Below are 23,785 nucleotides of genomic sequence, written 5' to 3'. Positions count from 1 at the left end.
CTGTAGGTGCTGTTTCCTCCAGTCAGTTCATCCTAACACTGTTCCTCTGCTACCTGTAGGTGCTGTTTCCTCCAGTCAGTTCATCCTAACACTGTTCCTCTGCCTGCAAACATGTTAGTGGTGTTACAATGTTGCACAGCAGCAGCAGATCATTCGTTTGAGTGTCATTGTATCATTACACAGTGTCACTGTCAGTTATACTGTATTTCTACATGTGGTATTCAAATACGTTAGAAGACGGCAGCATTGAAACAATGTCCAATGCATAGTCAACTATCAACCTACCCAGCCTACTGTGTTTCAGTGCTAACTGTTTAAATATCCCACTTATTAGTTTCTGCTGTTAGAGGCCATCAGTGGAGACAGTGGGGAAAATAGTATTTGTAGCCAGCTTTTTCTGTCAAACCATGTGTGTGTGTATATAGGTAGGTACATATACAATTAGGATTTAACTTTAAGGTGGAGTGTACTGTAACTGCCCATCTTGTTGTGAAGTTCATCTAAATATGTTGTTAATTGATCTCCTCCCCTCTCCATTCTAGCACCAGACGTTCTGTTGTTTATTGATCTGAGAAAAAAACATCCAGTTGGGATCATTATGAAAAAGTTAATGTCACCACCATGGACTTTTAAGTTATGTAGCCGACCAATTGCTCATTTCTAGCCTACTGTGATACTTGTGAGTTTATCTGATGTCATTGATGTCATCACCCTATAGTCATTGGTTATCCCACTGGCTATAGGGTGAACGCACCAATTTGTGAGTCGCTCTGGCTAAGAGCGTCTGCTAAATGACGTTAATGTGCCCTTGAGCAAGGCACTTAACCCTAATTGCTCCTGTAAGTCGCTCTGGTTAAGAGCGTCTGCTAAATGACTAAAATGTAAATGTAATTGACGATTTCTAACAGATACACCTTGATGTTGTTTTGTCCTGTTCTTACTTTACTTGAATAAACTCAAGTCTTGAATGTAGTTTGAAGTAATTTACTTCCATATAGGGTCGTCGTTTAAAGACACAGCTGTAAGCTGACCTGACTCCAACCCTGACTCCAACCCTGACCCCTACCTGTCCCCTACCTGACCCCTACCGGACCCCTACCTGACCCCTACCGGACTCCAACTATGACCCCTACCTGACCCCTGTCTAATTTGTAATTTTCCATCACACCTGTTGAGTTGACTTGGGTAACAGACCTCTAGCTTCTACACCACATCCCCCCTTCTCCTGCTCTAACATGAGACCTCATCAGAACTCATTTTGGGTGCTGGTACTGTTTATATTTAGGTGCTGTCATGTGAATTTCTATCTCTAATTCGACCTAAGCTTGAATCATTACCAGAGGTTGTAAAGCTCTGGTTTTAATCATCAATGATTCAAGGTCCACAATCCACAAGTAATTATCGGTAAATTTATTCATGGAGAGCTCTCCTCAAAAACACAAATATCCTGTTTTTTATACCCCTTGACAAACAAAGACACTATGCTCCTCCCACCTTTAGGTGGCTTTCTTAAACTGTTCCCGCCTTCCCCTTTGAATGGTTAGTAACGCCCCCTCTGTTAGTGGGTTGACACTACATGATAATTCTAACATTTATACTGTGTTTGGGGTGAAATTCTTTAGTCATTATTCTTAAAATCCAAATTAATCTAACAATCCACCCCTTTGACTAAATATTCCCACATTCAGGATAAATGTATTTTACAAGCATGATTAATCTCAGAGATCACATCAGAACTAATAAACATTTCATCCAATTGCGGTCTTTCAGGGTCCAAATCCTCGTCATCCACCAAGCCTGGAGGATTGTTTTTCACATTCCCCTGGTCAGAGTCCGGAGTCAGTCCATCTCTCATCATTTTTTAGATACTGCATTTCACCAACGCCTGACTCACCAATCCTCGGACACAGGGAACAAGACAACAACCACATAATACAAGAATACCCATACAAACACTGATCGCTCCTAAGATGGTGGCTGCTAGGGTTTTCCAATTACCAAATATTTAATCAAACCACCCTATCCACAATGTACTAACTTCTGAGTTCAGTTCATCCTTCACTTAGTGCAGTTAATTCTGTAAGAGCTCTGGTGACTGTCCCATCCAGTGTGGTGTTGTTAGGGATAAATATGCAACAATGGCTTATCTTTCTATAGACACCGGCCCTTTCTGCCTGATCTAGAACCAACCTCTACTAAGTTATGAGCGGGATGGCGGATAATCGCTCAGAGATCCCCTTTACTGCATCTCTAGTCTTGTCAATAAATCGTTGTTGGTTGTAATAGATATAATTTATCCAATCCATATTTTTGTTTGTCACCCACCAGAAAAATGTTGTAGTAAAACTCTCCCATATTTGATTTATAGCTTTGTATTCGTCTGGAACACCCCTGGGGATGCCTATACCCTCTATCCAAATTGGGCTATTTCCTTCCTGACTTATTTATTTTTCTCCTAATTATTCTTCCTGTCACTGGTCTTTGATGACCAATTCTTACAGGTTGGACCAACAATACTGGTGCACAAGTACCCACCCATCCCTCTGGTAATGTCTGCCGAATGCTCCCTTTTTTAGTGCATGCCCACCACACATCAGTCAAAGGGATGGTTAGGTTCCTAATTTTTTTTCCCCTTCCTTCTTTATCTAAATCAGTCACATTAATTATCTCCTTACAGCCATCAAAATCACCCAAGTTACGGGTGCCATTTCTATGTCTGTAACACTGGTATTCGCCAGGAGTTAAAGTGAATCTAGGTGGGCTGGCCGAGTATGTCAATTTTGCCAGCCCAATCCCTGTGCAATGTGGCTCTTTTTGATTGGACCCCAGGTCTAATACACAGGAAAACATTGCCTTTGGCATTGGGGCGGTCAACATTGTTGGTCGCCCAATGGAGCATGCATAACAATTGGTCTCCCCCAAGGCCCTAGCGGTGTATTTCATCCACTTTAACCAGAGATTATCATCAGGGACCCCCTCCACTTCCCCATTGTTCCATTCCTGGAGGAGAAAATCTTTCATAGTGGAGGGGTTAGTCAAATTGACTCCGTCATCCCCTTGACTGATTTACTCGGTCTATTGCCATTAATGGATTAATGACAGTACCTGCTCCCTCTATCTCTTTTGACTCCATTAAATATAATCTTAGACAAGTATCCCGTCCGTATACGTCCGCGCAAGCCCAGTAAGTTCTTTTCATGTCCTCTTTAGTGACCTTTACTATCGTTACTACCATCTCCGTGGGGATGTCGTTATACCTTCTTATCCTCCATCTGGAGGTCCAGCCCCCCCCCCGTCTCATATCTCCTTCCCCCAGTATGTCTAAATACCTGAGCCCAGGAACAATCCGCTGAGGGGGCTGAACATAAATACAACGGGATCTTATAATCCCATGTTGCTTGCTTATCCGCTCTGATAAGATCCCTAATCATAATTTTGAATCTTACTCCCCACCCTTCTCTGACTCATATTTTGTAGATCACTCGCCCTTGATGGTCAGTATGTCGGGTCGCTTTCCCTTTATTTCTTAATAATGGTAAGGCCATAGCGTAATTGGTGCGAGGTGGTGGTGGATTTTGACCTACCACGACTATTGCTGAGACTATGATGCAGCTCAGGGTCACCCATATTCCCAAAAACCGCCAACCCTCTCCTGTCTTGAGTCCTTCTGCTCGGTACCACCCCATACTCACACCCTAGGAACACACTACAGTGATGATAGGTCTGGGTAGGAGATCTTCGTTGACAGAGATGACCCCCGGACCCTGTGGCCCAGTTCCCCTCGTCAACTCTGCGTGTGCTAAGCGGTGCTTGTATGTGGTCTTACCTTCTTGCAGTGGGTAACATGGACCCAGGTTCCTCTCTCTGCTATTCTAATGGCCAAGGTGGTGACCAACATAACCTGATAGGGCCCTTCCCAACAGGCCTGCTTCCAGTTTTCCTTCTAGTGACTGGATGCTCACCAGTCACCTGGTTAGATAGTGGGTCACCTTCTCCTTTAGTTCACCTGTGGGGCACAAAACCTCTGACATACGGGTGTAGTTAATAAACTATCTTCACACATGTTCAGATTAATCTAACAATTTCTGACTGCATTCTCTTTTTAGACTATCTAAAAAAATGTTTTTTTTTTTTTTAAGTATTTTGTCCTCTCCTTCGTATATTATTTAATACAATTAGCCTCTTCCCCCCTCTTGACACATAGTTCTGCTTATGTGTCAATTTTTTCCACCTTCCTAAACATTCCCTTAGGTTATTTATCAACCAATTGCCATGCCTTTCATTTTTGAGATTGTCTTTTGCTTCTTTATTGCTCCTCCCACTTCCTTTGTCTTTTTGGTGGCTAAATTCGACTTTCATTCAGTTCAGAATCAATTAGTAATCCAATCAAACAATCTCTGATCTTGTAAAAACACTTATGTTTAGTTCAACTTCTGTTCTACCCCGGCTCTCCCGGGCTTGACCTGAAGACTGATTGTTGGACATGACAAGTCCATTTTTTTTAGGTCACTTAAGTATTCTGCCTAGCAACAAAGAATAAAAACTTCTATGTTCGTGATTAACCCAGTTATCTCTAATAGCCCACCAAAAAAAAAAAACATAATCTTTAAACCACGACCAATGTCATCCCTCTTTACTCTCTACCATTTGGGTAACATCCCTGATATATGTATGAAAAGCTAAGACTGTTTGGGAAGAGAGCAACAACATAAACTGTTCTTCCTCCTCAGAGTTCCAAATGATTTTATCATGGGCTGCCATTGCGCTCATCATTTGTTTTTTTTCTCCAATGGTTTTGGCGCTTGAAGTATAGCAGTTTTCCTGGATGAGTTTAACATTCGCCCTTCCTGAGTTATAGCGTGTCCTAGGTAAATCACCTCGCTCTGCCAAAGTTGAAGTTTCTTTTTGCTCACTTTGTGTCCCTGTTCTGCTAGGAAGGTTAACAATTGGATTGTATCCCTCTTACATCCCTCCTGAGTGGGATTAGCCAATAGAATATCATCTACATAAACTAACATTTGGCTTCCCTCCTGAGGTTCAAACTTTCCCAAATTACTAGTTATAGCCTGGGCAAAGATTGTAAGACTTTCCGAGTAGCCTTGAGGTATCCTAGCCTAAGTCCATTTCCTTCCCTGAAAAGTAAAGCCAAACCACCCTAACTATCCGGATGAACTTGGATACTAAAGAAAGCATTAGCTAAATCTATCACTGTAAAATAGGAGTTCTCTGGTTTCAATTGGTTCAGCAATGTATGTGGATCTGATACACATGGAACTCTGGGAATGATATTTCTATTAACCCCCTGCAAGTCCATGACCATCCTCCAGTCGGCGCTAGGTGCCTCCTTTCTAACAGGAAATACTGGAGAGTTCCATTGTACCTCATCTCCAGGAATTATCACCCCTCCCTTAAGTAAATGCTCAAATGTAGGTGTTATCCCTTTTATTGCTTCTGGTTTCATAAGGTATTGCTTTTGTTATGGTCTATTATCGGATCGAGGAATCACTTGTACTGGAGCTACCCCCTTATTTAGTCCAACATCTGTTGTCCTTGTGACCATAATTTGAACGGAATTGCTGCTAACTCAGCCTCCTGTTCCTGAGTTAAGAAAATCTCTTCCTGTCATCCGTTAAAACTTATCTCCAGGTGGACCCTGGGCTGGGTTTTTTTGCTCTCCAATTCAACTTTCTTCTATATCTCCCAGTGGAGTGGCCATACTGAGCCCCATTTGGTGTATTCTGCCAGTCAGTGATGTTTTTCCCCTGTTTTATCCATTTCCCTAGTGATAACCATTCCTCTGAAGGTTCTTTCACTAGGGAAACATGGGGGCTCCACCTTTCTCTGTACAGTCTCTGGCTTTGTGGTCCTAGCTCCACCTCTATAGCTGCCCGTTTTTTATCATAGTGAACCCATTTTAACCCAATTGTTTTTTCTGTGGTTTTTAACAATTCTTCCTCATAATCTGGGTTAGGACCTGGGTGCTCATTACACCATAATGTACAGTGTAAGTCATCTACCGTCATCTTGGTTGATCCAATCACTAACTCATTACTCAGGTCCATTAGTGATTTCGGTATGTCTGTGAGTCCCCCTTTTAGCAGATCCTGGCTATACCAATAGCATGGTTTTCCCTCCCCGCTCAATACCATATTATCTCTTACGACATATGCCTTCATACCCCTTAGCGTTGGCTTTACAGCTACGTTCAACTGAGTCATGGCATCCCTTCCTAGCAAATTGACCGGACACAGGCTTGATACAAGTACAGGTATGCATACCTCTCCCCCTAAATCTTCATGTTTTAAAGTCACCGGGGCCGATAATCGCTCTATAAATTGATGGCCCGAGGCCGAGCGTACCATGATTTTTTCCCCATTAATTCTAATTCCTTTGGGTATGTCGGCTACACAGATCGCTGTGCGACATGCCCCTGTGTCACACAAGAATTTAATATTTTTTCCCAATATTGTTAAGGTGAGGTATGGTTTCTGTTCTTGCTGCAGAGCCAATTCAATCGTTTCCAATTCAAACACTTCACACCCCGTATCAATGGTATCCTCTGACCCCTCTCCTTCACTATCTGTCTTAGTATCTTCCCCTTGCTCTAGTCATGCCTCATCTTCCTCTTCCTCCCTACCGGAACTGGGTGGTGGGTGTTTGTAGGCCCTTTCTCTTTTCCCCCCCAATTATTTTGCTTGCCTCTTCTTTTATTGCTGCAGCCGCGATAGTTATGACCTGGCTCGTTACAATATTTACACGGCCCCTCACACTCCCTTACAAAGTGTCCTTCTTCGTCACAGTTAAAGCACCTACTTCCTTTCCCATAGGGCAGGAAAGAGCGAAGCCTCGCTCCCCCCTCTTCTGGAGTTCTACCTCTACCAGCTATCTCCCCTAGTGGCCATTAAATACTCTGCTCCCTTTTGTTCCTTTCTTACTCTATCCTGTCTACTATTCTGCTCATGATGGATTGCATATCTCCTGACCTCGGCTAACGATGTAGTTCCCCATCCCACTAAAGTTCTCTTAATATTCCTGCTTATTTCTGGTCTCATTCCACTAAGGAATGCTATTTTTAACTGTTGATGGTACGGAGTATCATTCCCTTGCCCTTGGGGAGGCTCAGGTATCCCACTATTTGCGTTAAATACATTTCTCAGTCTCTCTAAGTATTGGCTGATGGTCTCACTGTCTTCCTGTTTACATTCATGTACTTTGGAGAAGTCAGCATGTCGATGGTAATTTTCCCTTAAATTATTACACAATTCAGTTATTTTCCCAACATATTGCCCATCATCTGCCCATGGTAGGACTGCTCCATTGGCATCCCCTGAAACCCACTGCCCCCGAACAGCTGCCCAATCTTTCCCAACTAGGGTTCTGACTGCCCTCTCAATTTCCCCTGTGTTTAGCTTAAAGCTTGCCGCTAGACTCTCCAAATCCCTCCTGAACCCCTCTATTCCTGTTTTAGGGTGCACTACACCCTCTATAGCTCTCACTACATCTCGCTGTGTTCATGCCCTATGTCTCTGGTGCATGCTCCTCCCCAGCCCTTGGGTTCGGCAAGGCTATCAAAGGGTACTGGTCATCCCCTGTGTCATCATCTACCCACTCTTTCTTCGCTGCCTTATTGTAGTTTTCTAATCTTTTTAACTCCCTGTTTTTAAACTCTCTGTGTTTACTTTCTCTAGCTTTCCCTGCCTCTTTCTCCCTATCCAATTCTATTCTTAACCTGACTACCTCCTGTTGTAAAACTTCCCCCTCTTTGTTCTCTTCACTGGCCTCTTTACTCTGCCCCCCGTCTTCCCGCCCTTCCAACATTCCGGCTTGGCCGTCATATGGTGGGGGAAGGACGGGGATCACCCCTAATCTTCTTTTACACATGACAACGGTGTCATCTGGGCTTTCTTTCCAAGCTTGCTCTACCAACTCTGGATATAACCTCTCTGCTCTTTGCTGTGGGGGAGGTCCTGAAACTTCCTTTTTTTGTATATCCCTTTCTCTCTCCATCTCTAACTTCTTCCTCTTTTCTCCTTCCTCTCTCCTTCGCGCTTCAAAAAGCCATACCCTCGCTGTCTCTAGCCCCTCCGCTCGCTGTTTTTTAACATTTGCTCCACAGTTGATATGCATTTGCGTAATCATATTTTCTAACTTTGTAACATCGAGATGCCCAATAAATCCATACCTCTTCTCCCAAATGGACCCATAAAACATATTTCTCCGATCTCTTTAGAAGTTTTATTTCCCATGGCTGAAAAATTAAAATCCCCCCTCTAGTAATAATTCCCAGAATTATTGTTCTAGGAGCTATTATTTTAGTGCGTCTTTTGAGCCAACGTATGATATGCTTTTGTAATTAACCATTTAAAATTATTTAACCCCTAACCCAGAGCTTTTATTTAAAACTCCTGTTTCATTAAAGGGGTCGATATCAATTTTTTCTCATGCGACCTAATTTTTTAGCTCCTTCCTAGAAATAATTATCACGTATACTGATGGATTCTTAAGTCTCACACGTACACAACATTATACAATCGTTTGCTAAACCTATTTGTAACCTAGAGGTCGTAACTGCTCTAGTTTCATGAAACACACAGAGTTCTAGCAAATCCCCAGCCGTATACGCGACTTTTGAACCGTCCATCCATAGCACACGACGAAAAATCATCACTTTCCCTGTTTATCGTAGCACTGTACCCAGTACAGTCTCAATAAAAAAGTAGTTTACATTGGTGATGGCCTTCACCCCTTGTCATTTCGGACTAGATTATTCTGGTAATAGCTATTTACCTAGGGTCAATTGCGGACCCTCCCTGTTTCGTAATAATTATTACTTCCTTTGACTTTGGTAACTAAGTTCAACTCATTTTACCAAAATCCATGAATAAAAATTACTGACCTTTTCCTCGCAGTCTGGATTAAAATGCTTTTTCAAACTTGTTAACGTCTTTATCATTCATAAAGAGTAATCACCGGCCTGTTTATTAACCTTAACGTCGAAGGCCAGGACTATTCTTCACGGATGCAAACACCCGGCCGTGCACGGACTTCGGTGTCTTTAGAACGATAAAGATGTATTAAGCTCCGCTCAGAAGGACCAATCTGTCAAGTGAATTTCTATCTCTAATTCGACCTAAGCTTGAATCATTACCAGAGGTTGTAAAGCTCTGGTTTTAATCATCAATGATTCAAGGTCCACAATCCACAAGTAATTATCGGTAAATTTATTCATGGAGAGCTCTCCTCAAAAACACAACCATACTGTTTTTATACCCCTTGACAAACAAAGACACTATGCTCCTCCCACCTTTAGGTGGCTTTCTTAAACAGTTCCCGCCTTCCCCCTTGAATGGTTAGTAACGCCCCCTCTGTTAGTGGGTTGACACTACATGATAATTCTAACATTTATACTGTGTTTGGGGTGAAATTCTTTAGTCATTATTCTTAAAATCCAAATTAATCTAACAGGTGCTGGAACATTAACCAATATTCTATAAGAGGTGAACTCAAGCAGTAGAAAGTTAGAGGTGATATTATAGGACACACTATGTGAAACATTGCTACTCTGTCAGCAGTTTGCTGTGGGGGTTTTCAAGTGGCAGTGTTTCCTGTAGCTGGGTTTAACCACTGATCTATTTTAAAGTGTGTCACATCATACAAAGAACTAATGAGATAGAAGTCATATAGCCTAGCAGTATTTTTCCACTCTTCAGTCCACTCTTCATGACAGCAGACTTGTATAGCTCAGTGGAGCCCCAGTTAGAGACAGATATGATACCTGCAGTGATATTGATGATCCTGTTCTGGAGCACAGGTAGGATGCTGTTATACTGATATACACTTATGACAGTTACTGAGATATGATTTGATATTGTAAGATATATATAATCATTTGCAGGGCTAGTAAAAGAACATACAACTGGAAGCAGACAGTAAAAATCTGTCTTAAAGCAGGACAATGATGTGATCACTTGTAAATGTAGTTTACTGTAGCATAAATGTCCATCTGGGGACAGGCACTAATGTAAATGAAGATGTGATGGTCAACGTTCCCTCTAAACTGTGCGCGCAGCCCGAGACTGCCGTACAGACATATCAACCCACAGAGAGAAGCATGATATTGAACTTCACTCAATTGTCAAGAGCAGTTTTCACCAACCGGTTGATCGCGATCCACTGGTCCATCTCCATGACATTCCTAGTGGATCGGCAAACATTTCTGTAAAAACCCACAATAAAGCCTTGTGGTCCTATTTTTTTTTATTTGTCTCGGGCTGTTGGCGGTCGGTGCACCTGATTCAGCTGCCCTGCGTGCCGGGTAGGTTGCCATTTTGAACTATTTAATGTGTCTGAATGTACAAACTGCCTCCCTGGCAGAGTTAATCAACTCTCCCAGTGTCTACCAGTGTCTGTTGGATAGCAGACCAAACCAGGTTTTCCTCTAGGATTTTGCCTGTTCTCTATTCAATTTATTTTTATCAAAAAAACTCCCTAGGCTGATGGCAAGCATACCCATAACATGATGCATCTACCAACCTTAAACAAATGGCAAAAAAAAATATTTTGGCAGAAAATATATATGCATATGTGTGTGTGTGTGGTTTGTGTGTGTGTTGCAGAGCATATGAGCGGAGTGGAGCGGGAGCGAGCGTGGAGCGTGAGCGGACGGATTTTGAACAGAGCGCAGAGCGGCATTTTTAAAAGGACGGAGTGTCGCCCTATGTCCTGCTCTAATTTCGCTCGCTCACACCACAAGTCTGAAGCATGCTCAAGCCTGACCCAGAATCCATCTGTTTAATTTAATTTGTGTCGTCCATGAATTTGTATTTTATAGAGCGAGAGGAGCAGCAGCAGCAACAAGAGAAAAGGGTTGAGGAATTCAAAAGTGTATGCACTGCACGCAAAGGCCCAACCATAACAAGGGAGAGAAAAAGAGAGCTGAATGTAGCATTTTTTGAAATGATTTTCATGGACTATGAACCGCTGAGTAAAGGAGAACGCGAAGGGATGCAACACTTCACCAGCGCAGCTCAACCGGGCTACACCCCCCCAAGAAACTATGATAAATCAGTACTTTACTTTGTCAAATTTACATCTGAGATGCCCCATTCACATGCTTCAGCTGGCGATCAAAAACGCCTTTAACGAGCACGACAACATTAATAGGCTGTTAGTGAAAGTCGGGCACCTGGTGAAAAGTGTACGCAAGAGCAGGTGTCCGCCCCACAAATGCCTGCGCCATTCGATGGAGCAGCCAGCTGCGGATGATTCAGTCGTTCATCCGGTTGTTCCAAAAAGACCCGTTATGGCAAAACAAACTCAAGTCTAATGTTGCTAACATCACCATGAATCAAGTACGGCAGCTGACGCACCTTGTCAGTGTGCTGACACCACTAGCAGATCTCACAGACAAAATGCAGAAGGAGCTGGGGAACCTGGGGATGATCCTCCCTGCTGTCACAGAAATCAAATCCCTGCTCACCGATTACACTCACGCTGCACTTCCAATGGGCATCGCTGCTTTTGCAGAAACATTGGCAAACAACGTGTCAATTCGCTATATAATATACTATACTGATTAACATCTAATTTTATTTTTATTTTATTTTATTTTTTTGCGGGGGGATGGATCAACTTAATATTGCAGATAGATTGTATCTTCTATCAATGTAATTGTCTGCATCACTTCCAATCCCCCATGTTTTTTTTATTTTTTATATATATATATTCCCCTTTATTACTTTTCAACCCCACCATCCTTTCCCTACTTGGAGTAAATTAGTGAACAACAACGCCCAGGCCTCTACTTCCGGTCTATAATTACTATCTACACCTTATGGACAGAGTTAATTTTACAATAATTATATATATATATATATATATATATATATATATATATATATATATATATATATATATATATATACATATACACACACATATATATATATATATATATATACACATATATATATATATATATATATATATATATATATATATATATATATATATATATATATATATATATATATATATATATATATATATTTATTTATTTTTTTTGCTCCTGAACTTCTTCTACTCTCAACCTCTCCGATCATTTTCATGATGTCCATCCGGTTTGCTTCTAAATGCCATATCTTTCTAACTGTGCTCTTTCCCAAAAGCTCCCAACATACAACCTATATACTTATTATGGACACAGTATGCTTACATTATTAGCTATCTTTGTTATTATTTGTTGTTATTTGTTATTAGTCCCATCCTTCAACTCTACTCAATACCTCCCATCTATCTCTTAACACCATCCATATAGGATTTCTATTTGCCATATATATTTCAACCATACTGTGATGTTTTACAAAAGTTCTGAACCTTTCTATTCTCATTGCTTCTACAGATTGTGAATTAAAAATAAACATTATTAACATCTAATTTTAGCGTCAGTGTTAGATCCCCGTTTCAAGACAGAATGGATAATCCGAGATGAGTCTGTATGCAACATTCGGGGAGATAAAGTAAGGCTGTGGTTTAAGCTAAAAGTGAAATACATGCAGATTTTGTTCCTTTTTTGGAGTGAGCGGGGGGCGATTTGAGTGGAGCGCGATGCAAACTGCGTTGAGCGCTGAGCGATAATGAGCGGACTGGCCTGATGTGGCTTTGGGATGGGGGAGCGGAGGGGTGAACAGCTCTGTGAGTGAGGAGCTGAGATTCTCACCGCTCCACTCCGCTCATATGCTCTGGTGTGTTGTATAATAATAATAATAGGTCATTTAGCAGACGCTCTTATCCAGAGCAACTTACAGGAGCAATTAGGGTTAAGTGCCTTGCTCAAGGGCACATCGACAGATTTTTCACCTAGTGGGCTCGGGGATTAGAACCAGCGACCTTTCGGTTACTGGCACAACGCTCTTAACCACTAAGCTACCTGCTGCCGTATGTGGTGTGCTACCTGTATGGTGTGTGGTTTGTGTGTGTGTGTGGTGTATGGTGTGTGTGATGTGTGTGTGTATGGTTTGTGTGTGTGTGTGTGTGGTGTATGGTGTGTGTGGTGTATGGTGTGTGTGTGTGTGTGTGTGTGTGTGTGTGTGTGTGTGTCATTCGTCAGCTCCTATGTTGTGGAACAGTGAATCCTCCGTACAGCTTCAGACAGGATCAGAGAAACAGCGGACTGCTCTGGCTCCGGAGTGGAGCCGCTGATCGGATCTGGACTGGATCCCGGTGGAGCGGACTGCTCTGGCTCCTGAGTGGAGCAGCTGACCGGTGCCGGACCAGGCACCGGTGGAACAGGCACGGGCCGTGCCGGACTGGACACACGCACCACTGGCTTGGTGCGGGGACCAGGAACGGACCGGACCGGGCTGGCGACGCGCACCACTGGCTTGGTGCGGGGAGCAGGAACTGGCCGTACCGGACTGGCGACGCGCACCACTGGCCTGGTGCGTGGAGCAGGAACAGGCCGGGCCGGGCTGGCGACGTGCACCACTGGCTTGGTGCGAGGGGCAGGAACGGGCCGGGCTGGCGACGCGCACCACTGGCTTGGTGCGAGGGGCAGGAACAGGCCGGGCCGGGCTGGCGACGCGCACCACTGGCTTGGTGCGAGGGGCAGGAACAGGCCGGGCCGGGCTGGCGACGCGCACCACTGGCTTGGTGCGAGGGGCAGGAACAGGTCTGGCCGGGCTGGCGACGCGCACCACTGGCTTGGTGCGAGGGGCAGGAACAGGCCGGGCCGGGCAGGCGACGCGCACCACTGGCTTGGTGCGAGGGGCAGGAAAGGGCCAGGCCGTACTGGGAACACGCACCACTGGCTTAGTGCGGGGAGCAGGAACGGGCCGGACCGGACTGGCGACAAGTGGTGCGAGGAGCGGGACTGGGTTCCTTCATTAACCCCCGCTCCTTCTGCTGCCTAACCAGCTCCTCTCGCCGTGCCTCTACACTTTCCTTCTGCTCCCTCTGAACCAATGTCCCCCGTAACCTGGTGGCCTCCTCTACTAACCAGCGGATCCGCCCTGTCGCGGCCTCATGCTGCCTCGTCGTCCAAACCGTGTGCTCCCCCCCAAAAAAATGTTGGGGATTGCCTCTCCACCCTGATCAGGGCCTCCCTCTTTCTTGCCAGATCCTCTCTCATCTCCTGCCAAGTCCATCCTCTCTGCTCCTCCTCGGCACACTGCCTGGTCCAGGTCTGGTGGGATCTTCTGTCACGATCGTTTATAGACGGGACGGACCAAGGCGCAGCGTGATATGCATACATGTTTATTTATACTGAATAAACACCACGACAAAACAACAAATGAAACGAAACGTGATGTCCAAGGTAGACAAACAACATACCTCACATGGAACAAGATCCCACAACCCACTAGTGCCAATAGGCTGCCTAAGTATGGTCCCCAATCAGAGACAACGAGCTACAGCTGCCTCTGATTGGGAACCACACCGGCCAACATAGATCTAGACGATCTAGATCTAAACCTAGAAAATGCAACATAGAACATACCACACAGAAAATACACACCCTGACTCAACAAATACGAGTCCCCAGAGTCAGGGCGTCACACCTGCATCAAAGCACCCCCACAGCATGATGCTGCCACCCCCGTTCTTCACGGTTGGGATGGTGTTCTTCGGCTTGCAAGCCACCCCCTTTTTCCTCCAAACATAACGATGGTCATTATGGCCAAACAGTTCTATTTTTGTTTCATCAGACCAGAGGCTATTTCTCCAAAATGTACGATCTTTGTCCCCATATGCAATTGCAAACCGTAATCTGTCTTTTTTATGGCGGTTTTGGAGCGGTGGCTTCTTCCTTGCTGAGCGGCCATTCAGGTTATGTCGATATAGGACTCGTTTTACTGTGGATATAGATCCTTTTGTACCTGTTTCCTCCAGCATCTTCACAAGGTCCTTTGCTGTTGTTCTGGGATTGATTTGCACTTTTCGCACCAAAGTACGTTCATCTCTAGGAGACAGAACGTGTCTCCTTCCTGAGCGGTATGACTGCTACGTGGTCCCATGGTGTTTATACTTGCTTACTATTGTTTGTACAGATGAATGTGGTACCTTCAGGCATTTGGAAATTGTTCCCAAGGATGAACCAGACTTTTTTCTGAGGTCTTGGCTGATTTCTTTTGATTTTCCCATGATGTCAAGCAAAGAGGCACTGAGTTTGAAGGTAGGCCTTGAAATACATCCACAGGTACACCTCCAATTGACTCAAATTATGTCAATTAGCCTATCAGACGCTTCTAAAGCCATGACATCATTTTCTGAAATTTTCCAAGCTGTTTAAAGGCACAGTCAACTTAGTGTATGTAAACATCTGACCCGCTGGAATTGTGATACAGTGAATTATAAGTGAATTAATCTGTCTGTAAACAATTGTTGGAAAAATTACGTGTGTCCTAACCGACTTGCCAAAACTATAGTTTGTTAACAAGAAATTTGTGGAGTGGTTGAAAAACAAGTTTTCAACCTAAGTGTATGTAAACTTCCGACTTCTTCAACTGTCAGGCCGTCTAAGTATACAGTTTGATGCGTACGCAGTGGTGGAAAAAGAACATACTTGTAATACTTCATAAAAAGAAAAGATACCTTAATAGAAAAAGACTCAAGTGAAAGTCACCTAGGAAAACACTACTTGAGTAATAGTCTAAAAGTATTTGGTTTTCTGTTTCTCAAACTAGACACTCTAATGTATTTGAATATACTTAGGTATCAAAAGTAAAAGTATAAATCATTTCAAATTCTTTATATTAATTTATGGATAGCTAGGGGCTATCCCCAACACTCAGATATCATTTACAAATGAAACGTGTGTTTAGTGAGTCCACCAGATCAGAGGCAGACACTCCTAACCGCTAAGCTACCTGCCACACCATTGAAAATGTAACAAGTACTTTTGGGTGTCAGGTAAAATGTATGGAGTAAAAAGTACATTATTTTCTTTAGGAATGTAGTGAAATAAAAGTTCTCAAAAATATAAATAGGAAAGTAAAGTATAGTAAGTAAATATTTAATAATTGTGCAGTTCTCGATACTGTGTGGGTTTATTATATATCCTAGTCAGTAAATACATATCTTCAGGGGTACCTTACTTATTAGGTGGAGGCACTGCACTACATTATTTATGGTTAGGTCCATACATCTTTACACACATTAACCTTCACATTCTGACTACTTACAGACCACCTAGTCTAATAGTCCTGCCACACACCTAGATACTAGGTCCAAACTGATAGGAACTCAGGTCCCTCAGAAGAGAGGGTTACATGAACCTAGGGGAAAGTTCACCCTGGAGCCTACAGACTTCACTGTAGTTTGGTGGGAGTATGACACATGAAGTAATATCACCCTCATATTACCCAGGCCTAGTACAGTATTTCATCATCCTGTCAGCTAGTTGGGTCCTCTCTCCTGGCCTCCTTTGGGTTTTGAGTAGGAGCCGAGGAGAGAGGAGTCGAGTAATCAAGGAAATGCAATTGAGATTTTCCCATAGAGTCGGCCCCAAATACCACCCTATTCCCTATAAAGAGCACCACTACCCAAGTCCTTAGGTTAAAGTTCACCAGAGCCATTAAACCATGCAGGTACTCCAGGCACCTGTCTCCTGCTGCTGCTGCCCCCTAGGGGTGGGATGTGGGTATTGGAAATGGTCTTACTGTGGTCTAAGCCCCAAGGTGAAGTTTCCACTAGGTCCAGATCAGGATCTGCTTCCCCTCCCCCAATCCTAACATCAACCATTAGTGGGGAAAATCCCAAACGGACCCAAGATCAGTGTCTAGGTGCAACGTCCCCCTACTCCATCACACCCCTCTTGTTGGTGGAGAGAAAATGGTGCAGTTTTAAAGCTAATTTTCTTGGCATTTCTATACATTTTGCCATGTCTAACGTGTATTCATGACCCCCCCCCCCCCACACACACCCTGCCGACCCCAGTTTGGGAACCACTAGCCTATAAAGCAGCTTTGTCCCAATTATCTCTCTTTTCTCCTAAAGTGTGCACTTGTTCACTTCCCTTCACTGAAATGTAGATGCTAGAGGTCTGTGACCTGAGTCAAGCTCAACAGGCCTGATGCTATATGTCAGGAAGAGAGAGGGAGGACAGAGAGGAGGGGGTGGGGAGGGCAGAGGAGGGCAGAGGAGAGAGTGGTGGAGAGAGGATGGAGGGGGCAGAGGAGGGGAGGGAGAGAGAGGGAGAGAGAAGGGAGAGGAGAGAGAGGGAGATGTCAAAAGAGATAGGGATGACAGACAAACATGCGGTCAACTGAATATCTTTTCATATGTCATCATAACCAGTAACCTTTTCCACTCTTCCACTCAGCTTGTCCCTGACCTCTGAAAAAACAAACAAAAGCAAATGTAAATTATATATAAACTCATCTGCAAAGAGAGGTTCACCTTTCCAAGGAAGGGGAATGTGTGTACACGTTGGTGTTGTTGCACCATACCAATGATAATCCTATCTTCCCCATCACATCATGAAATGTCATGTTGATTTTCATTTAACATCTCTCTCTTCCTCTGTCTCTCTGTTTCTCCTCAGATATCCAGGCTCAAAGCGTCAGTCCACCAGGTAGGTAGAGTATAAATCTACAGTTATTATAGCGGTTCAATATCAGTCAACTTTATTATCCCACATGGAGAAATTCATGTGTCCATACACACCATTCTAAAACCCAATAACAAGTACTGTTTTATGGAACTGCTAATACTTGTCAACCACAAAGCATTACTGCTGTTAGAATAACAGAAGCCCTGTCATAATCTGTCCTCACCACTGTGTTTTCCTCTCTGCTGTTTACAGCTGAATACTCAGTCAGACTGGTGAATGGGACCAGTTCCTGTTCTGGGAATGTGGAAGTCTTCTCCAGAGGAGAGTGGTCAGGTCTATGTCCTATGTGGTGGAGCATGAAAGAGGCTAAGGTTGTGTGTAGAGAGCTGGGCTGTGGGAATGTTGTAGCTGTATCTAGAGGACCTCTGGTTGAAGATGGAAGAAGAGGAGCCACACTATGGAGTAGATGCAGTGGAGATGAGTCTACTTTTAGAGAGTGTGGAGTAGGACCTGCTGACTGTAATGCTGGATATTATCGTCATGTGATCTGTTCAGGTAAGACACTGGTAATATTTAGATATTTAATTTGTAAATTATACAATATTTGCATATATCATGTTTTATGTGTTTTCCATTTCATTATAAGAGAGGGAGAGATGTTAGATGTATTTAAACATTATATTTGTGTTTGTCATATTGGTTTATGGGAGATGTGCATGGGCAGATCATTGTAGTTCAGATGTTACTGAAGTGAAGCTGCCTGATGGATGTCCAGCTGTTTATTTTCTATAAAGTGAAGTGAACTTATTCCTGTCTCCTGCCTGCATTATTCCCAACCCTGTCCTGAGTGACTAAGAACCCATTTCTACCTCTTACAGTATCAAACATAGCAACCTACAATCTTTTATCCAACATATTTGTGTTTAGTCCTTGACAGTGTCATCAACAAAACGGATTGAATGTTCAACCAACTATTTTTCTCCAGAGTCTGTGCAGCTTGTGGATGGAGCTGGTCTCTGCTCTGGGAGACTGGAGGTGAAGTCCAGTCAGTCCTGGGCCTCAGTGTGTGAAGCTGACTTTGACCAGCAGGATGCAGAGGTAGTCTGTGGGGAGATTGGCTGTGGGGCTCCTGCAGCTCTACAGGGGGGGCTCTATGGAGAAGGTGAGGGTCAGACCTGGGATAAAGAGTTCCAGTGTAAAGGCAATGAGTCCTTTCTCCTGGACTGTGACACCTCAGACAGAAAAAACAACACCTGCCTACCTGATAATGCTGTTGGACTCACCTGCTCAGGTAAGAAACAGTTTGTCACTCAATCAACATTGTTTCTCGCCTGGAGTGAAGAATATGAGAGGCAATATATAGTGGGCTCCAAAATTACTGGCACCCCTGTCTGGCAATGCACAAACAATACTTACAGAAATATAAACAATATAATTATAGAGAGAAACTGAAAATACCAACATGTGAGAAATACTGTAATATATTAATGTTCCAATGGAACCCACCAAAATCATTTATTGATTAAATTAAAAATCAATGTCCTCCAAATCAAGGTTTCACAATTAATTGCACCCTTAAAGATTATTGTAAATAACATCTACCAAAATTAAACCAGTGTTAAGTTAATATTTTAATCTCAATGGTTGAACTCAACTATTTCAGTGTCTCTGTGCGTCTCCCAAAAGGTTGTAATGCTTTTGTATCAAGAAACGGACAGAGTCCCGGTCTGCATCGTCAGGCCTTTATTCATTGAGAATTCTGTTCATCACAATTTCAGAGTCCATCTTTTATACTCACACGTCATACAAAAATCCCACCCCTTTTAGGCGGGCTGTTTTCCTCTGCTCTCCTAACCATCAGGTCACACACACATGTTCTTATCATAGGCTGCATTCCTTAGTTATCGCCGTCCTCATACTCCTTAAAAAGCCTAACCGTTTCTCTCCTCCCTTAATTGGGAGGCCTCTTTATCTTGGTTTCCCAGTTGTCTGTAGCCAGTTCTCCTTGTCCTTTGTTATCTTGGTTTCCCAGTTGTCTGTAGCCAGTTCTCCTTGTCCTTTGTTGTCTGGTCTAACTCTTAATCACATTGCTAAATAGTAGCTCAATGTCATAATCTTTACTGGTCCTACACTCACACATTCTAATACATTTCACACAGTTTCAGGGTGTAATAATTAGTCATTAATAATTATTCTATCAACCAGGAATTAAATTCAGTTTATTTAAGTGTATCTAAGTCTTAAGGAACTATATTGAGCCATCACATCACTTCCTGTTTCACTAGGGTATAAAAATGAGGTAACACGCATACAATATCCCTTTGTCATCCAACACCATGAAGAAAACAAAATAACTGGCAGTTCAAAAGAGACAGATGGTCGTAGACCTTCATAAATCTGGTAATGGCTACAAGAAGATCCACAAACGATTGAATATACCACTGAGCACTGTCAGGGCAATTATTAAAAAATAAAAAAGATATGGAACAGTTGAAAACCTCACGGGTAGAGGACGCAAATGCATTTTGCCCCCCAGGATAGGGAGGAGGATGGTGAGAGAAGCAACAAAATCCCCAAGAATAACTGTGAACGAATTGCAGGCCTTGGTGGCGTCTTGGGGTCACCAGGTTTAAAAAAGCACCATCAGACGCCACCTCCACAACCACAGGCTCTTTGGAAGGGTTGCCAGAAGAAAGCCCTTTCTGACCCCAAGACACAGATGCAAGCGCTTTGAGTTTGCCAAATGTCATTTACATTATGACTGGAAGAAGGTGCTCTGGTCAGATGAGACCAAAATTGAACGTTTTGGTCAGATACAGCATCGACATGTTTGACGTCGAAACAGAGATGCATACAAGGAGAGGCACCTCATACCCACGGTGAAATATGGTGGTGGGTCAGTGATGATTTGGGGCTGTTTTAATTCCAGAGGTCCAGGGGCACTGGATGGCATAATGAATTCCACCAAGTATCAGGCAATTTCGGCTGACAAAGAAGGCTGGGATTTGGCCGTAGGTGGAGTTTCCAACAAGACAATGACCCAAAACATACCTCAAGATCCACACAGAAATGGTTCTGTGACAAAAAAAAAATATCTTCTGCCATGGCCATCTCAGTCAGACCTCAATCCAATCGAAAATCTGTGGGCTGATTTGAAGATGGCAGTTGATAAGCGCAAACCCAAGAATGTGAAGGATCTTGAAAGGATCTGCATAGAGGAATGGTCCAAAATCCCTCCAAATGTGTTCCTTAACCTTGTCAAACATTACAGGAAAAGACTCCATGCTGTTATCCTTGCCTGAGGTTGTTGCACTAAGTACAAATTAAGGAGTGCCAATAATTATGAAACCTTGATTTAGGTGACTTTTATTTTGTATTAAATAATTGTATGATTTTGGTTGGTTCCATTGAAACATTAATAAAGTACAGTATTGTTTATATTTTTTAATGTATTGTTGGTGCAGTCAGGGGTGCCAGTAATTTTGGAGCCCACTGTAGATGTGTTTTAGTGTGAAAATAGTAAGATTACTGTCTCTCTCTCTTCTCTCTGTGGTCCTCTGTAGCTCAGCTGGTAGAGCACGGCGCTTGTAACGCCAAGGTAGTGGGTTCGATCCCCGGGACCACCCATACACAAAAATGTATGCACGCATGACTGTAAGTCGCTTTGGATAAAAGCGTCTGCTAAATGGCTTATTATTATTATTATTCTTTTCTCAGAGCCTGATGATGTGAGGCTGGTGGGAGGAGGCAGTCGCTGTGCTGGTGGAGTGGAGTGGTACGACCAGGGAGAGTGGAGGACTGTGGGAGCTGATGGCAGGAAGAAGGAGGTTGTAGCTGCAGTAGTGTGTAGACAGCTGGGTTGTGGCTCCACTGTTTCAGTACTACCTGGAAACACCACTAGAGGGTTTGGAGTTTACTGTTCTGGGTCTGAGTCTTCACTGAGGTTGTGTTGGAGAACAAATTATCTCCTTCCTGTATTCACAGTGATCTGCTCAGGTAATAACAATATATTATAATTATATTCAACTGATTTCCTTCATTCATACAACTTCCTCTGCACCTCTCACAATGACTGTTTAGCTTGTAAGTCTGCTTTGCAAAACAGATCACTCAGTCAAGTAGGAATAAAATACAACTTAAATATCCCAGAATGCTTTTGTATTTGAACGTTATCTCAGTGAACGTCTCTACTCACTGCCACTGTCACATGTCAGTTATTGTCATATCTAAATGAGGAAAGTAGTTGAGGAGCTACGTTTTCTTTTTCTCTCCTCTTGTTCCAGATGTCCTGCTTCAGCCTGATATCAACATATGTTGTCTCAGTGACTGTAGGCCCACTACTCATGTTGCCCTGTGAGGGAGGGTGGCTAGCACTGTTACATGCTGATGTTATTGTCATATCTATAGGAAACTAGTTGAAGAGGTTTTTCTTGTTCTCTTTTATTGTTACAGATCTCCTGGTCCAGCCTGATATCTTCCTGACTGACTCAATGGGAGGGGTCTCCAGGGGCCACCAGGGGCCCGAAGTGTTTAGGGGCTACAACTTCACCATCACCTGCTCCACTCAGCCACAGTACCCAGGAGGCTCCTTCCTCCTCACGTTCACCGGCTCCAACAGAACCCAGACCCAACCAGCTGTCAATCACTCTGCTGCCTTCCTCTTCCCTGCTGCAGATGGCTCCCACCAAGGGAACTACAGCTGTGTTTATGACAATTATGTTTTCTCTCATAACTTCTCCTCTGAGAGCGAGCTCCTCTCCCTCACCGTCACAGGTAACTGAACATGATCCAGACTTCTAACTTTGTCATTGACATATTTCCCACAGATCAATGTGATGATGACCAGTCCCCTCATCAAAGGTGTTTCTGTTTGCAGCCTCTCCTCTGCCAGCCTTCATCATCAGACACGTTGTAGTGCTGCTGATCCTACTGACAGCCATCACCACCATCTACCTGTACTACAAGGTAAAGACAGTTACTCAGACGTTACAAGTCATTTAAATGTTTGTGTCTATGAGCAGGGTTCAGATTCTACATTGGTCTATATCTGTGTTTAAGGTGTGTTATTAACTCGGCTCTCGAGTGGCGCAGTGGTCTAAGGCACTGCATCACATTGCTAGCTGTGCCACTAGAGATCCTGGTTCGAATCCTGGCTCTGTCGTAGCCGGCCGCGACCGGGAGACCCATGGGGCGGCGCACAATTACGGGGCGGCAGGTAGCTTAGTGGTTAAGAGCGTTGTGCCAGTAACCGAAAGGTCGCTGGTTCTAATCCCCGAGCCGACTAGGTGAAAAATCAGTCGATGTGCCCTTGAGCAAGGCACTTAACCCTAATTGCTCCTGTAAGTCGCTCTGGATAAGAGCGTCTGCTAAAATGACATTAAAAAAATTAAAATTAAAAAAAACTATTGGCTCAGCGTCGTCCAGGGTAGGAGAGGGAATGACCGGCAGGGATGTAGCTCAATTAGTAGAGCATGGCGTTTGCAACGCCAGGGTTGTGGGTTTGATTCCCATGGGGGGCCAGTATAAAAAATGATGTATGTACTCACTAGCTGTAAGTCGCTCTGGATAAGAGCGTCTGCTAAATGACGTTAAAAAAAAAATTTACCAGATGAGAATGAGAGGCGCGCGGAGAATGAGAGGCGCGCAGAGAACGAGACACAGAGACACACACACACACAGAGAGAACGAGAGACCGGGATTTTAATAATAGCTGAAAAGTTCAGAATTAGTTTATCTTTCTAGAACCTTGGAAGACATCTAAAAAGAGTGACAGCAACCACCATTATTGCTTTTAGTTTGTTTTTTTGCAACCATGGTAACATGGGGTTTTGGTAACATGGGGTTTTAATTATTTTTAGAGAGTAGCTCAATTACGTCTGTTTTGTGTTCCAGAATGTATTGCTGCTTTTAGCTTTTGTCTTTATGTCTTTATCTTATTTAGTGTTTCTCTTAGATTCTTCATCTTGAAGTGTTTCCATTATTAGTCCATGACTGACTCACTCACTCACTCTTGGTGCTGTGTCTCCCTAGACCACCAGGAGGCAGAAGAGAGTAAACAGGGTGAGCAGCATGGATCTTTATGTTGATGCCAATGCCATGGAGATGGTCTCTCTTAATTCCAGAGCTGAAGCTGGACCGGGAGAGGAGAGAGCAGCCCAGGGGACTGAGTAGGAGTAGAATGATGCTGACCCTACATGCTGATCTTAGGTCAGTTTTGTGTTTTGAACTCGATGG

At 43.5% G+C, this 23,785-nt stretch overlaps 1 protein-coding gene across 1 annotated transcript in view; it reads left to right on the top strand.

The window, feature by feature from the left end:
- The first annotated feature begins 9,701 nt into the window (after window positions 1–9,701).
- Window positions 9,702–23,785, top strand: part of LOC311124030 (CD5 antigen-like) — a 14,347-nt gene continuing 263 nt past the window's right edge. Inside the window, exons 1-8 of the mRNA XM_084198246.1 lie at window positions 9,702–9,811; window positions 17,543–17,572; window positions 17,804–18,106; window positions 18,537–18,842; window positions 21,269–21,547; window positions 22,004–22,324; window positions 22,428–22,516; window positions 23,582–23,785. The exon at window positions 23,582–23,785 is cut by the window's right edge and continues 263 nt beyond it. Coding sequence (XP_084054372.1) covers window positions 9,721–9,811; window positions 17,543–17,572; window positions 17,804–18,106; window positions 18,537–18,842; window positions 21,269–21,547; window positions 22,004–22,324; window positions 22,428–22,516; window positions 23,582–23,722 — 1,560 coding nt within the window. The 5' untranslated portion in view covers window positions 9,702–9,720 and the 3' untranslated portion in view covers window positions 23,723–23,785. The remainder of the gene's footprint in view (window positions 9,812–17,542; window positions 17,573–17,803; window positions 18,107–18,536; window positions 18,843–21,268; window positions 21,548–22,003; window positions 22,325–22,427; window positions 22,517–23,581) is intronic.

Source organism: Coregonus lavaretus (assembly GCF_964263955.1).
Source record: "Coregonus lavaretus genome assembly, contig: HAP1_SCAFFOLD_1227, whole genome shotgun sequence".
Lineage (NCBI taxonomy): Eukaryota > Metazoa > Chordata > Actinopteri > Salmoniformes > Salmonidae > Coregonus > Coregonus lavaretus.
Note: the sequence above shows the minus strand (reverse complement) of the source record. Positions and strands in the feature narration are given on the sequence as shown.